Source organism: Montipora foliosa, chromosome 10, assembly GCF_036669935.1.
Source record: "Montipora foliosa isolate CH-2021 chromosome 10, ASM3666993v2, whole genome shotgun sequence".
NCBI lineage: Eukaryota > Metazoa > Cnidaria > Anthozoa > Scleractinia > Acroporidae > Montipora > Montipora foliosa.
In genome coordinates, this window is record NC_090878.1 from 11,067,811 (window position 1) to 11,082,810 (window position 15,000).

At 42.2% G+C, this 15,000-nt stretch overlaps 1 protein-coding gene across 4 annotated transcripts in view; it reads left to right on the forward strand.

Annotated features, from left to right (window-relative positions):
• LOC137973245 (receptor-type tyrosine-protein phosphatase S-like) overlaps positions 1-15,000 on the forward strand; it is a 27,815-nt gene that overhangs the window by 8,342 nt on the left and 4,473 nt on the right. For 2 of the 4 annotated variants that reach the window (XM_068820021.1, XM_068820019.1), the window contains 7 exons: positions 1,054-1,347; positions 2,296-2,613; positions 5,207-5,506; positions 6,786-7,079; positions 10,052-10,455; positions 11,843-11,943; positions 14,143-14,308. In XM_068820021.1, coding sequence (XP_068676122.1) covers positions 1,054-1,347; positions 2,296-2,613; positions 5,207-5,506; positions 6,786-7,079; positions 10,052-10,455; positions 11,843-11,943; positions 14,143-14,308 — 1,877 coding nt within the window. Of the gene's footprint in view, positions 1-1,053; positions 1,348-2,295; positions 2,614-5,206; positions 5,507-6,779; positions 7,080-10,051; positions 10,456-11,842; positions 11,944-14,142; positions 14,309-15,000 lie in introns of all 4 variants that reach the window. The other 2 variants (XM_068820018.1, XM_068820017.1) reach the window with 1 other exon arrangement.

The following is a 15,000-nucleotide window of genomic DNA, read 5'->3' on the forward strand; positions in this document are numbered from 1 at the left end:
TTTCAAAATCTCTCTCTTTGGCTTGTAGCTCAAATTGTGTATGCTCGACAGAAATTATGCTGTCACGAAGATTTGATTTCATGTGTGTTGTTTAAACGTAATTTCTGGGCAATAACATGGGTGACAAATTACTCCTTAATTTTGGCGCGAAATTTCAGTGTTAATTTACGATTTCACATGTGAAATTACAATGTTGCCATGGCAACTTTTTCCTACAGTGCCAAAATGAGGTCTTATGAACGTAATTTGTCACACATGATATTAATAGCTAATAAAATGGTATGCTCGTGAAATAAGGGAATAATTGCACTTGCGTTTTGTCCACAATCAAGTAATTTACCTAGCCTAAAGGCTCGGGAAATCATTTAATTTTGGACAAAACGCGCGTGAAATTATTCCCCAATTTCACTCGACACCATTTGATGACCCATACTAATGTTAGTTGTATAGCAAGTAGGGGCGAGTAATTCGTAAACTATACAAAATGAACTGCATCGCCGCTGTGACACAGCCCCTTCAACGGATGAGCTCTGGTTATAAATGCGGTACGACCTTATTTAAGGCAGAGGCTCTCCTTTGCCGCAATTACAACTTAACCCTTGCCATTCTTGTTCCCAGCGTCCGCTTTTCTTTTGGTCAGCGCCAAGAACACGGACTCTGACCACAGCCAAAGCAGGAAGTCTGCCAATTATGGACTTCCGGCTCTTCTGCGCATTCTCAGAAATTTGAAGCAATAACGGTCGTCAACGCGGTTAGAACATTAAACCATCTTGCACACACTTGAACTCTTGCACACACTTCTCAAGGGATTCTCTCAATACGAAAGGAGAGAGGCAAAATCCTTCTCATGTATGATCTTCTCACTCAAGGAAATCATGCAAGAGTGAATGTGAGTAATACACACAGAACTCCTTTACTACGAACATTACTGAAAAGCGCCTTCAAGACTGTGTAGTTACATCAATAAGTATTGTTCTTAAAATTTCCGGACGGACTTGTTGTTACTCCTCGGGGATGAAAAAAGGTTTATATTTTTTTATGTTTTTTCGGCAGAATCTCCATCGAACATAACTGCCTACAACCAAAGCTCGACCTCAATCGTGGTCACGTGGGATTCTCTTCGTCCAGACATTTTGAAAGAACACAATATCACAGGCTACAGAGTTAGGTATGCGAAAAAATCAGGTGGTGAAGAAGAAGGAGATCATTTTCTCTGCACAATTAGTAACACAACAATATTAGAAAACCTGACAGTGTTCACCAAATACTGCATCGAGGTGGCATCCTTCACACGCAGCAGAATGGACAATCACAGCCAATGCCTCGTCGCAACCACGGACGAAGAAGGTAATAAGCTGATTTACATCACGTTTTATAGCGATTACGACGAATGATAAGTTGCGCGATCCAGCACTGTAAATTAACTTTAAAAGCAAGGTGAACACACCATAACACCAAACTCGGTGTAGGCATCACGTCCCGCATGCGCACAAACCTTTTCACCTGGCTCATTGGCAGCCACGGAGGGATGTTTCGGGATTAGGCTTCATGAGCATGGCAAATGAAATGCATGCGTGACGTGATGGCCATACCGGGTTTGTTATGGTGAGTTCACCTAGCTTTTAATGCTATCGTAAATTACCATGAAATAGGCAAGAAAAGCAAGGTGGTACACCATAAAACCAACCTGGTGTGGCCAACACATCACGCGAGAATACAACCATTTCACCCAGTTAATTGGCAGCTTTGGGGCACCTGTTCTCATCATCACACATCATCCTGTATGTCAATAGTGGATTTTGATTTTCGATATGGCATACCAGTCGCCGTTGTCATCATCATCATCATCAACATTGTAATTACCGTCATCATCATCATCATCATCATCATCATCGTCAACTGCATCTTTATTATCATCATCATCGTCATTCTCATCATCATCACAATCAATATCATGGTCGTCGTCATCATCATCATCATCCTCATTATCGTCATCATCATCATCACAAGCACCATCATCATCTTCGTCATCATCTACACAATCATCATTATCGTCATAGAAATTTTGAAGATCATTGTCATCTTTATCTCTAGCACCATCATCATCATCATCATCATAATCATCATCATCGCCATCATCAGTACCATCATCATCATTGTAACCTTCGTCTTCGTCATCAGTATCATTCTCATTCCCGATTTCATCATCGACATCATCATCACTATCACAATCATCGTTTTCTTTCAGTGATTAGGCACGCATTGAGTAATTTCTAAACAAATTCTTTGTTTCAGCCCCAATTGCTCCTCCTCAGAATTTGTCAGCTATTAACACCAGCTCAACCAGCCTTCGCGTAACATGGGCTCCACTACCGCTCAAGGATAGAAGAGGTATTATATTGGGATACAAAATTGTCTACAATAAAACTGTGATCAGGACCCGCGGGTCTCGAAGCAATGACTCGGGAGAACTGTCTGTCAATGGGACTACCCTGGAACTCACTATCGACGGGTTGCAGAAGTTTACCAACTACTGCATAAGAGCTCGGGCTTTTAACAGCAAAGGAGAAGGTAACTACACGGAGGATGAATGTTTGAGCACCGATGAAGACGGTGAGGAACTACGGAGTTTTTGACGGGATAGGATTAATCGTTATCAATTTCTCTTTCTGTAGAGTGTTTTCACGTGACGTCACGGCGGTCTTGTTAGTGTACCTAAACAATGGAACGGCAGCCATGTTGGTGTACCCAACTAATCCCCCGGGAATTGAGCTCTATAATCATGCAAACGTTTTCTTTTGTTCCGGTGGAAAAACAAGGTTATTTATCACGTGAGTGATAACACTCTGTTGGAAGAGATTTCATTTCTGAGTAATTATGCTTAATAATAGACTTGACGGACTTTAGTTTGCGTGTAACGCCGAGTTGAGTTTAACCAGTCTCGTATCCAACAATGGAATAATTGTTTAATTAAATTTTCAACAAATTCTGAACGGTTGGGCACCTGGAAATTAAAGCCAATCAGCTTCCAGCTTGGCAACACCTGACGCAATCAGTTTTCAAATTAGGTCATACTGTATATGAGCTGATAATTGAGATCGAGTGAACCAATCAGCAAGCTATAAACGCAATATCTGAGGTCGAAAGTTTATTAATGAACTTTACTTAAGTGTTAAATGTATTTAGTGTTAGGCCGCTAAATGAGGACATTGTAACCGAAAACAAATCAAATCAAGTGAACTCAGAAAAAAATCAAATGTTGGTTTTGAGGAGAGGGAAAAAACCAGAGTACCCAGAGAAAAACCTCTCGGAGCGGACTTCGAGTAGAGAACCAACAAACTCAACCCACATATGACGCCGAGTATGGGAGTCGAACCCGGGCCACATTGGTGGGAGGCGAGTGCTCTCACAACTGCGCCATCCCTGCACCCCAAGAGAAGATAAAACTGGAGAAAAACTGCTCGGAGCAGAGTAGAGAACCAACAAACTCAAACTTCATGTGACGCCGAATCTGAGAATCGAAGCCAGGCCACATTGGTGGGAGGCGGGTGCTCTGACCACTGCACCTCCCCTGCTCTCTATAACAATATTTCAAGAGGAAAGGCCCTCTTTTATACGGCATTACAGGGCGTCAACATCAAGTTCACGTGATCAGCCCTCAGCCCTTCCACCTACAACTGACGGACCCGTGAAACGCGAACAGCAAAATTGACCACGTGACCACGATTTTCCCGTCATTTCTCGTGTTTGCCGGTTGCCACTTGCCGACTCCTAGTTTTTGCTTTTATTTTTTGTTAACTAAATACGCGGGATTAACAGAGTTCATTCCGAGTTGCCTTGGGTCACGCGAAGCTAAAGTCACGCAAGCTTCGTTCCAGCAAGCTGACGTTTGCTGTTTCACCTTAACGTGATTCTAAATATCCCTAATATTAATGATTCTCGGTTTTCACATGACGTCACGACCGCCATGTTGGTGCCCTAAACAAAGAAAAGGCGGCCATGTTGGTGCCCCGACCAAATCCTCCGGGAATTTAACTCTATTATTATGCAAATGCTTCCTTTTGTTTTCGTCAAAAAACATGGCTGTTGATCACGTGAGTGAAAACCAGCAATTGGGTAGGTTTCTAATTGAACAATTTGTGGTGTTGTATCAGTGGGGAGTGAAACAAGAAAATGTGGTTTTATCAAACCAGTTGATACAGGTAAATTAACCACCGTAATAAAGATTTGCAAGCGGGCGTTTCGAGCGCCAACCCTTCGTTAGAGTGAACTGAGAAACTGTAGGAGTTTCGCCATTGGTGAAACCATGGTGGCATGAATACGAAAATAAAGTAATTGAATGAAAAGCGTTCATTGATTCCGTAAAGATTGAGAGTATATCTAGTTGAAAACTGAATTTATGATTTATGTCGGGTTTTTTTTTTTTTTGCGGCTTTCTGTGTGACCTTTGTGTTACAGCAGTAATAGGCCATTAAATTGTCATGTTATGGGAGGAGTGGTTAGGGAGATTGACACTACGTGCAACTGTTTCCGACGCGTCATTGTCATTTCTTTCTTCACCTCGATGATGTTCGCAGAAAGGGTCTGCTAATTTTGTCTCCGTTTCACCTATGTAACTCTTTTTGCATAGTGTGCATGTTACGCAAGAGATGAAATTTACGGGGATGCACGAAAGACTGTACGTCATTTTGACGGATCGTTTTGGTCCTGAGATTTTGGATACGTTTTTAATGAAACGCGGACAAGACTCATCGTTCCCGCGCACTTGAAAATTCAAGGTTGACTGTCATATTTTAGAGAGCTTCTCACTAGAAAGTTTCGTACGCTTTGGTCGCGTTGGAATGATACAAGTGGTGGCAGACAAAATATTTCACTGGTTTTAGGATCATTGTGGAGAAATTTGAAGTTTTCAATGAGAATTATTTTTTTGACTGTGGTTGTTAGGCGAGGGAGAGATAGTGGAATTCTCTCGTTTTTTCTTCGTCGGAGAAGTTTGTTGCGCGGTCAGCCGATCGATCACTTGGGCACAACGTTTACTTGTGTTTAGAACGAAGTTGGTTGAGTCAAATAAATGTTTCCAATTTCTTAGACACAGATGCCTCTGTGATGTCGACTGTTAATTTAGCCTTATCATCTTGTTTGACTATAACTAGTGAACACGATTAAGCGTTAACCTTCCTTAATATCGATTTGTTTTGTTCTACAGTCCCGAGCCATCCGCCACTAAATGTCACCGCTTTCAACACAAGCTCCAGTAGTCTTTATGTTCAGTGGACTTCCATACCATCGGAATTAATCCCTGGGATTCTCTTGGGCTACCGACTGTTTTATTGGAAGATTGGAGAACCTTCCTCGGTTAAGGACGTCCCCTTCAACAACAGTGTGCTGAATGCAGAACTAAAGGATCTTCAAGAGCATACAGAATATTGCATACAGTTGGCTGGCTTTACAAGAATTGGAGATGGCAATCGTTCGGAGTGCTTTAAAGTGACTACCGACATTGGTGGTGAGCCAGATATTTCTATTCCAGTGAAGTACTAAATTAGCAATCAGCCCACATTCAGGCTGTCTGCTTTAAAAGATATCATGAATTGGCAAAATTTGGCCTTTGGGATGTTTCAGCTTTAATGCATCCAGTATGGCCTTCAATATTTCTTTTGTCAACCAGAAAGTTATCTACCGGTGGTTGACAATTCTGAGAAAAGGAGCACAGCGAGATCAAGCCATTTAGGTCAACATGATACCGGCACAAATCTCTAACAAGGCCTTCTACTTACCTTGCAATTACCAAGCTCAAAGTACATCATATATACGGATAATATTATATCTGGAAACCCGTGTCTGTGAGTAATCATCGGAAGAAATCAAATTGCCTTCCTTTAACTGTTGTTGTTGTTTTTTTTTATTACAATAAGGGGATGAAGTTTGGCATCTATCGGTGGTTGAACATTTAGATTGTGACTCGATTTCCATCCATTCCGGACAAGTCCAACCTCGGATGGAGGAGAAGAGAGAGGGCAATTTTAGTGCGACTTTGTGAATCGCAAATTATGACGGACTCCCTTGATTGTATAGGAAATCTCGCGATTCCGATTATGCTTCGCTGCGATCTCGATTACGTTTCGGAAATTAACGAGTACGAATGACATTTCGAAAGTTCTCAAAATTGGTCGAGCCTATAATATTTCGCTCTCGGTAGCTTGTGTGCTTGCCATGGTAACTTAATTGGGACTCTAAGGAGTACTACTTGCGAAAACATTGTGTTCTGCTTTCTGGTGCAATTCAACCAGAATCGATTGTTGAAATCCGTGATTTTGTTAACATAAGTAGTCCAACATCAAATCTTAAACAGCGCATTTACAATTCATCAAAGCTACTAATAAGAGTCAATAGATATATGCCAACAGCATCGGTGACATTTTAATCAAGGCAACTAGAGGCCCGGCCGTATGGTCAAATCCGTCATTTTGAAGTAGGTAAACAGAGTGCCGTGGTCCGGGGACCGTGGTTTCCCACATTGCCACAGATCATGAAATTCTAGAGCAACAATTTGACATTAAAAGCTTTATCGAAACACTACATTTCTCTGTTTCAACGACTGTTCAATTCCCACTTTTCAACATGCCGGACGGTTTTACCGTAAAGTGGTCTATTGAGTTGCAAACATGGCATACTTACTTTGATCCAGCTGCCGGTATGTGTTCCCTCCATAGTCAAATTCCACAAATCCCCAAACAGTGAATTCCAGTACGTAAGCACAGTGTTCTGTTCAATTGTAGAAACAGTCGCCGTTCCTGAAACAGCTGCTGTAGAAGCTTACAGTCCAACCTCCATAAAAGTAACATGGACGCTTCCTGCCAAATCACAAGGCACTATCAATGGATTCCACCTGCATATAAAGGAAAAAGAAAGTTTGTCCCAAGAATCAGAAGTCCTGTTTGAAGATATTATAGCGATAACAAATGCTTCACAAACTTACATAGTCATCAGAAACCTTTCCATATTCACAAAGTACGAGATACGAATGGCAGCGTACAATACTAAGATCAATGGAAGTTACAGTTCTCCCATTTTTGCTGGTAAGGCGAATTTACTTCCGCAAACCAAAGATAATCAAGAACCACCCATTTGACGAGGTTTTAAAGCACTGCGATTTGCTTGTGTAGTATTTATTATTTCAAATGCCCTGATGTTTCACGTATCGTCATCACAGTCATATCCATGCAAAAAAACAATAGATCTCTCATTAGCTTCTTTTGTTCGCCCACGCGAGCAATTATTATCATGATCATTATCTGTGTCTCTTGAGATTAGTTGCAGATATTTTAAAAATTAATTAAACATATACACACCTTCGACCGCCTCTACGCTAAAGCCCTGGCCAAACACTCGCAAAATTTCAACGCAACACCTTGCAACATTGCTGCATGATGTTGCGACATGTGTTGAACGGGGTGGCCAAACGCACGCAACATTTTCATCATTTTCAACGCAACATGTCAATATTCATGTGCCCCAGACCCCTGGCGCGCAAGAAGTGGACCTAACGCGCATGCCCTATCGCAACAAATGTTGCGTGAACGTGGCCAAACGAGTACAACATCATGTAACATCCAAAATGTTGCACGAAAAATTTGACCGTTTTCAAATTTTCACCTAACATGTTGCAACATATCGTAACAGGGTGGCCAAACGTATGCAACATTTTGAGCCCAACGATGTTGCAAGATGTTGCGTTGAAATGTTGCGAACGTTTGGCCAGGCCTTAAAGCTCCCTTTGGTCCACGCAGATCTGGATAAATTTCTCTAATGTGGCTCTCTTTTTGTCCGCAAACGAACGGCTTCTTTTTAAGGCTTGGTTAAACGCTTGCAACATTTCAACCCAACATCTTGCAACATTGTTGGGCACAACATGTTGCATACGTTTGGCCACCCTGTTGCGATATGTTGCAAAATGTTGTACTCGTTTGGCCACGTTCACGCAATGTTGTTGCGCTAAGGCATGCGCGTTAGGTCCTCCAGGGCCCTGGGGCACATGAACATTGACGTGTTGCGTTGAAAATGTTGATTGCGTTTGGCCACCCCGTTCAACACCTGTCGCAACATCATACAACAATGTTGCAAGGTGTTGCGTTAAAATGTTGCAAGCGTTTGGCCAGGCCTTTAGCCATGGAAATGCAAACGGGACCGTTTTTAAACTTTAGTACTTTGTGGATGGGATAAATCTCCTTTTTTTTCAAAGTGGATAAATCTGTCGGGGAGGAACTTTGTTTTGGTGGGAGATACAATTCTTCTAATTCTTCTTAAACACCAACGGGGAACAGTAGAGAGAGCTATCTTATCGTATCGTATCGTATCGTATCGTATCATATCGTAGAGAGCGTTAGATCGTATTGAATTGTATCGAAGACACAACTAATATCGATTCTTACTTTTTGATCAAAATTGCCGACTAACGATGGTCGAGTGAAGTCACTATTATCTCCACTATTCTGAATTGGGAGGGTTTTCTCTTGGTACTTCAGAATTTCTTCTTCCTCACTGAATAATCCAAATTTCAGTTCACTTGAAATTGCCCGGTGCCGTGTATAAATTATTCTGACTTGTGTATAAATGATAAATGTAAACACTCTAATTTTGAGCCGGAGTCTCACCAAATTAAACCACGTTTCCGATCTTTTTTTTGGGGGGGGGCGGGGGGGGGGGGAGGGGGCAATTTTCGTTAGTTTTCGTTAGCAAGAGAAAGAAGAAGCATTTATCTGCATAACGCATTTCTGTTCTGGAGGTAGCACGATTGTTGAAAGTGGTGGTCTCAGATGTGATTGGTTCGAATATCCGGCGAATAGTGCTTTGGGCTCGATACACCCCTGCGGTTTACTCGGTGAAACAATACTAAAGCATGAGAATAGCCGAGACGTTTTCAACCAACCTCTACAGACACCAATCACAACAGAGAAATGTACGACTTCTGGTGGACGAACAAAAGGAGGTAATGAGAGATCTTTTGTTTTCGACCACCAACATGGCGGCGATGACGTTAGGTAAAAACGATCTATAAAAGCAACCTCGTTCCCAGGGTTCCTGGGAACGAGGTTGCTATAAGAGGTAAGACAGCTAATCCACCTCTGCCCCATGATAAGTTTTTGAGTTTTTATTTGTTTTTACCCACAACCGCATGGTGCAATTTCAGAGCAACTGACCAATAGAGTCAAATGAGAGAAGTGATCCTCGAATTTAGCTGGACAATTTAAGCAATTGTCGCTTAGATGTTGTTGGTCAAATCCGTCATCACGTTGAATCAGTTTTTACCTGGTTAAATTGGCGATCCTAAATTTAGCCAGGTTGAAAAAAAAAAGTGTCTGAGAACACATATATCTTCCATCTTAAAAGTTTCTGTATTCACACGCTTATCCATTCAGTCTCAACTTTACCCCCACCCCCCTCCCTCCCACAAAAAAGTGTCTGAGAACACATATACCTTCCATCTTAAAAGGTTCTGTATTCACACGCTCATCCATTCCATCTCATCTTTTCAATACAGTAAATTCACACACTTATCCATTCAGTCTCAACTTTACCCCCACCCCCCAAAAAGAAATGTCTGAGAACACATATACCTTCCATCTTAACAGTTTCTGTATTCACACACTTATCTATTCAGTCTCAACTTTACCCCCACCCCCCTCCCTCCCACAAAAAAGTGTCTGGGAACACATATACCTTCCATCTTAAAAGTTTCTGTATTCACACGCTTATCCATTCCATCTGAACTTTTCAATACAGTAAATTCACACACTTATCCATTCAGTCTCAACTTTACCCCCCCCCCCCTCCAAAAAAAAAGTCTGAGAACACATATACCTTCCATCTTAACAGTTTCTGTATTCACACACTTATCCATTCAGTCTCAACTTTACGTTGTATGACACAGAACTGATAATTGAGGACTTCGTTCTCTAATACCTCGTATTAAAGCTAAGGACAGAAAAAAGTACTGTTCTCTTGCCTTGGTGGTCTCACTCGAACGGGTCAATTTTTTTTTTCTCCTCAGAAACATGCCGTTGTCCCAAATATTTGCCAACAGCGACAAAGCCGTCGTCACTGGAAAAAGGCGGAAAAGGGGGCATCACTGACGTCATAGCTCAAACTGTCAAGAAAACCTGTGGCTTCTGCGTGGAACACGGACGGACAGAACTTGTTCCCTCCAACACTAATGATACCTGGGAATTACCCGTTCAGTTCCCGGTCACCTTAACAAGCCTGCCAGGCAGTTCTTTCAGCGTTTTTGTGCCCGTACTAGACGTGCCAGGCGTAGCTGTGTTAAGGCGTCAAGGAGACAAGGCGGCTCAGAGATACTATGAAAAGGTTATGACAGGCTCTTTGATGGATGCCTGGCCAGTCGTCACTTTAACTGTGCTGATGGTGTACACAATGGGAGTTATGGTCTGGTTTTTGGTGAGTCAGTTTGAAAATTATTTTTGACAACAGCCCATAAGATGTACGCCGACTTTGATATAAGGGTAACGAAGTGTCCCCTAGCTTGTTCCTCTCCCTACATTCAACATCACTCGAGGCTAGGAGTATGGTCAATTGACGTCACAGTGTCCCTTAAGTTAAGATAAACAGATTCCTTTACCCTCAGTGTTCGCATCAGCGTTATTTTTAGGCTACCCTATTTTATTTGGGCCATTTGTCTTCTGGGATGGACGCCGGAGGGTTGAAGGGCGAGAGGGAGACCAAGGACCACTTGGAGAAGGACGGTCGAGAAGGAGAGAGACAAAGCGGGGTGGAAGAGTTGGAATGTGGCCAAGGCAGCGGCGCGAAACAGAGAGCATTGGGCAAAGAGCGTGACGGCCTTATGCGCCTACTGGCGCAAAGAGAAATGATGATGATGATGATTTGTCTTCTTTGTGAGTGGTAAAAGTAACTTAAAAGAAATGTAAAACTGTAGTCTAACAGCACAATTAAGCCAAAGACTTAGGGACGTTTTTTTGACATTAACAACGTACTAGTTTTCTCATTGCATGATACAAAAAAAATTCTACAGTGAAGTACAACTCAGGCTTGAAGTCGAAATTAGTATATCGTGATCACCCAACTTTAAGAACACTTTTTCAGGAGCAAAGCGCAAAAAGCAAAAGAACGATGCCAACTCCGCGCTAAAAAAACAAAGATGTATCACCATGGGGGATATGTCCAGGGTTTTTTTGGCCCCTAAAAGAGACCATATTAGTTAAAACATATTAACTATATATTTTTTATATTTGCTCGCGTGGAACCCTGAACCCGCCTTCCCGCTTTCGCTCACTTTGGCGGTCGTGGTTTGGAATTCGGCGACGAACAACAATCGCGTTCATAAAATCACTGAGGATTTAGAGCGGTTTTCAAATGAGTGTCGTAAAACCAAAACCAAAGTAATTACTTTGGCCAATCAAAAAGGACGGAGAAAATCCAGTAAACCAATCAAAACTCGAAGTAATTACACGGTAGCCGACACAAAGCGCGGGAAAATGTGCACACGCGAGCCATGATTGGTTTTGGTTTCACTTCTGATTGGTTGAAAAATTGGCGCGAGAACTTTGAACCAATTACTGAGTGAAGTAATTATAAACCAAAGTAATTCGCTAATTACTTTCGACACTCAATTGAAAATCAGTCTAATTCTGTCTTTGTAATCACAATTGCAAAAGTTCCGACTTTCAAGGTTACAAGTGCAAGGACTCAACCGCTTAATGATCAAAACACGCACTGCTCGCGTCGGGTTGGGCTTACGCTGTCTAAGCCTACGAACGCAGAAGAGTGCCATGATCTTTACATTGAAATTATGTACCTCTTTTCGTAGGATGCGAAACAAAACCCCAAACCAGATGAGCTGTCTTGGTCTTTCGTTAAGGGAGCCTACGAGGGATCCTGGTGGGCTTTTATTACCATGGCGACAGTGGGGTTAGTATGTTGAATACTTGGTAAATCCATTTACGATGATTCAGTCAAATTCTGCTGTAACAAGTGCATATATAAAATTAGCTTGTAAAATTTATGAGCAATTAATGAGATTCAAAATCGACAGAAACGCAGTATTCAGCTTACACGTAACACGTATCATTAGAAACCATACTGCAAGCGCTAGAGATAGCTCTGGCTTCTAACATGGCGTCTAATGAAGATTGTTTCGTGACAACACCACCCGCCTTTCTGCAAGCATGCCAGTATACCCACGAAGATGCCAAATCCCAATTAGCATTTCTGCATCGACATTACAAAATCATGACTGCTAACAGTGCAGCGCTCTACCAGTTGAGCCTGTAGCATGCCAGCAAGGAGTTGGTCATTTTCTGAGTTCACGATAAACGCGCAGAAGATGGATATATGTTTGGTATACTGAAATATGAAAGTCGTAGAACTGCAGAGCGAATGTTAAGACTTGAAATGACCAGCTCGCAGTTGGCTCAATGGTTAAATTGAGCTACAGCACTGCCCCTATTTCGAAGAGGTCGCTGGATCAAATCCCGTTCACGTCTAACTTTACTAGCCTTTTATTATATAGACAGAAACGTTTTACTGGAAAATACACCACTCATAAAATTCATACGAAACTACATCTGGGATCCGAGTGGCGTATTTTCCACATTCTCACGAGTGAGGATATTGATGACGCCATTTCCCGCCTTTTCATGGTTGTTTGTGCAAACAGTCGGTGACAAATGGCGAACGATCGATAGATTCGCGAACGTCTCTGAATCTGTCGTAAAATCATTCCCTGAGAAACCAAAAAATGCTCCTAACGAAGATTAAAACTTAATAAAACTTAAAATGATTCAAGAAGTTCCTTGCAAGTGAAGAAGAAATGCGAAAATTGAAGAAATTCCTGCCGCCGGGCTGCAAGAATTTGCGGTAAAGTTTGTGCTCGGTGTTAGAAAGAAAAATGGTGAGTAAAACCGTAGTGAGACACTCCTGTCTATATAATAAAAAGAAAATTACACGTTAGCTCGAAGATATGAATTTTATGTTCTCGCGGCAAGAACAATATCTCACGAGTGAGCGCAGCGAACGAGTCAGTGAGATACTTTTCTTGACACTCGAACATAAAATTCATATCTTCTCATCACCGTGTAATATCCTCTATTTATTACATAAAAAACAATGAAATACCAAGTGAGCTTTCGCGCGAAAACGTGATATCTTCACACGTGAAGAGATCACTGTTGCTATGGTCACATATAAAAATCGCGCCTTTCGATGCCTTCCGTGAAATGATTTAGTATTTCATTGGTGTTTATATAATAAATAGAATATTACATGGCTGCTTGGAGATACGAAATGCCTCTTCTCGTGTTATAAAATATTTCACTCGTTCACTGCGCTCACTGGCGCGGCCATGTAATATCCTCCATTTATTTTGCTGCTGCCAGAGAAGGGTTCATAACTGTAATAATAATGATGATGATGATCTTTATTTATTTAAGTGTCAATTATATTTAGCGCTTAGGCACTATTTGAGGACTATACAGAAATCAATTCAACACATATCAAATCACAGGTTGGGTTTTGAAAAGTGGGGAAAACCCGAGTACCCGGAGAAATACCTCTCGAAGCAGAGCGGAGAACCAACAAACTCAACCCGCCTGTGACGCCGAGTCTGGGAATCGAACCAAGGCCACATTGGTGGGAGGCGAGTGCTCTCATCACCACGCCATCCTTGCACCCCAAGAGAGGATAAAACAGGAGAAAAACCTCTCGGTGCAGAGTAGAGAACCACCAAATTCAATCCACATATGACGCCGAGTCTGGGAATCGAACCCAGGCCACATTGGTGGGAGGCGAGTGCTCTCAGCACCACGCCATCCCTGCACCCTAAGAGAGGATAAAACCGGAGCAAAACCTCTCGGTGCAGAGTAGAGAACCACCAAATTCAATCCACATATGATGCCGAGTCTAGGAATCGAACCCAGGCCACATTGGTGGGAGGCGAGTGCTCTCACCACTGCACCATCCCTGTTCCCTTGGAGCTGGTCATTTTGAATTCAAGACTTGACATTCTCTCTGCACTTTGAATGAATAACTTTCATATAATCTCAACTTCAGTGATGATTTAGGAATCTACGTTTCTAATATCATTTGTTACTTTGGCAATCGCTATTGTAGTTATGGTGATCGTTGTGTCAAGTCTAACCGCGCCAGAATCTTGGCTTTAGTGTGGATGATTGGAAGCCTGGTGCTTCTTCCGTTTCTGTTTGGTGCCATAACAACGATATTAACTGTCACAGTCATGGAGACAAGAATAACACTCCCAAGAAGTGAGGGGAATAAGGTCTGTACACTGCACATTGAAATTTATATGACATTCGAAAGCCAAGCACCGATTTTACGTCTTACGACCTGAGCGAGTGGGTGTTTCGAGAGTAAGCCATTCGTCTGAGGCCCTTCGCTCTGATAAAAGACTAACGCTTTGACGCTTTCGTTACCAGAGCGAAGGGCTTGACTTCCGACGAATGGCTAACGCTCGGAACGGAATTTAATCTCGCAAATGTTTCTTACAATGGTTAGTTTACCTTTATCAACCCAATTGAACAAACTAAATTTTCAATTTTCTTCACAACCCACCGACGCAGCACCACAGTCTCTTTGGAAAGTAGCCCTTTATTTGACTGACTGACTGATTGACTGACACTAACTGGCTGACTGACTGACTGACTGACCGACTGACTGACTGACATTGACTGATACTGACTGACACTGACTGACTGATTGGCTGACTGACTGACATTGACTGACACTGACTGGCTGACCTACTGACTGACTGACTGACTGACATTGACTGATACTGACTGACACTGACTGACTGATTGGCTGACTGACTGGCATTGACTGACACTGACTGGCTGACCTACTGACTGACTGACTGACTGATTGACCTACCGACCGACTGCCTGACTGATTCGTCGATCGATCGACCCATTCATCCATCCATTGAGTACGTCTGTCAGTCAGGATGTGACTCAA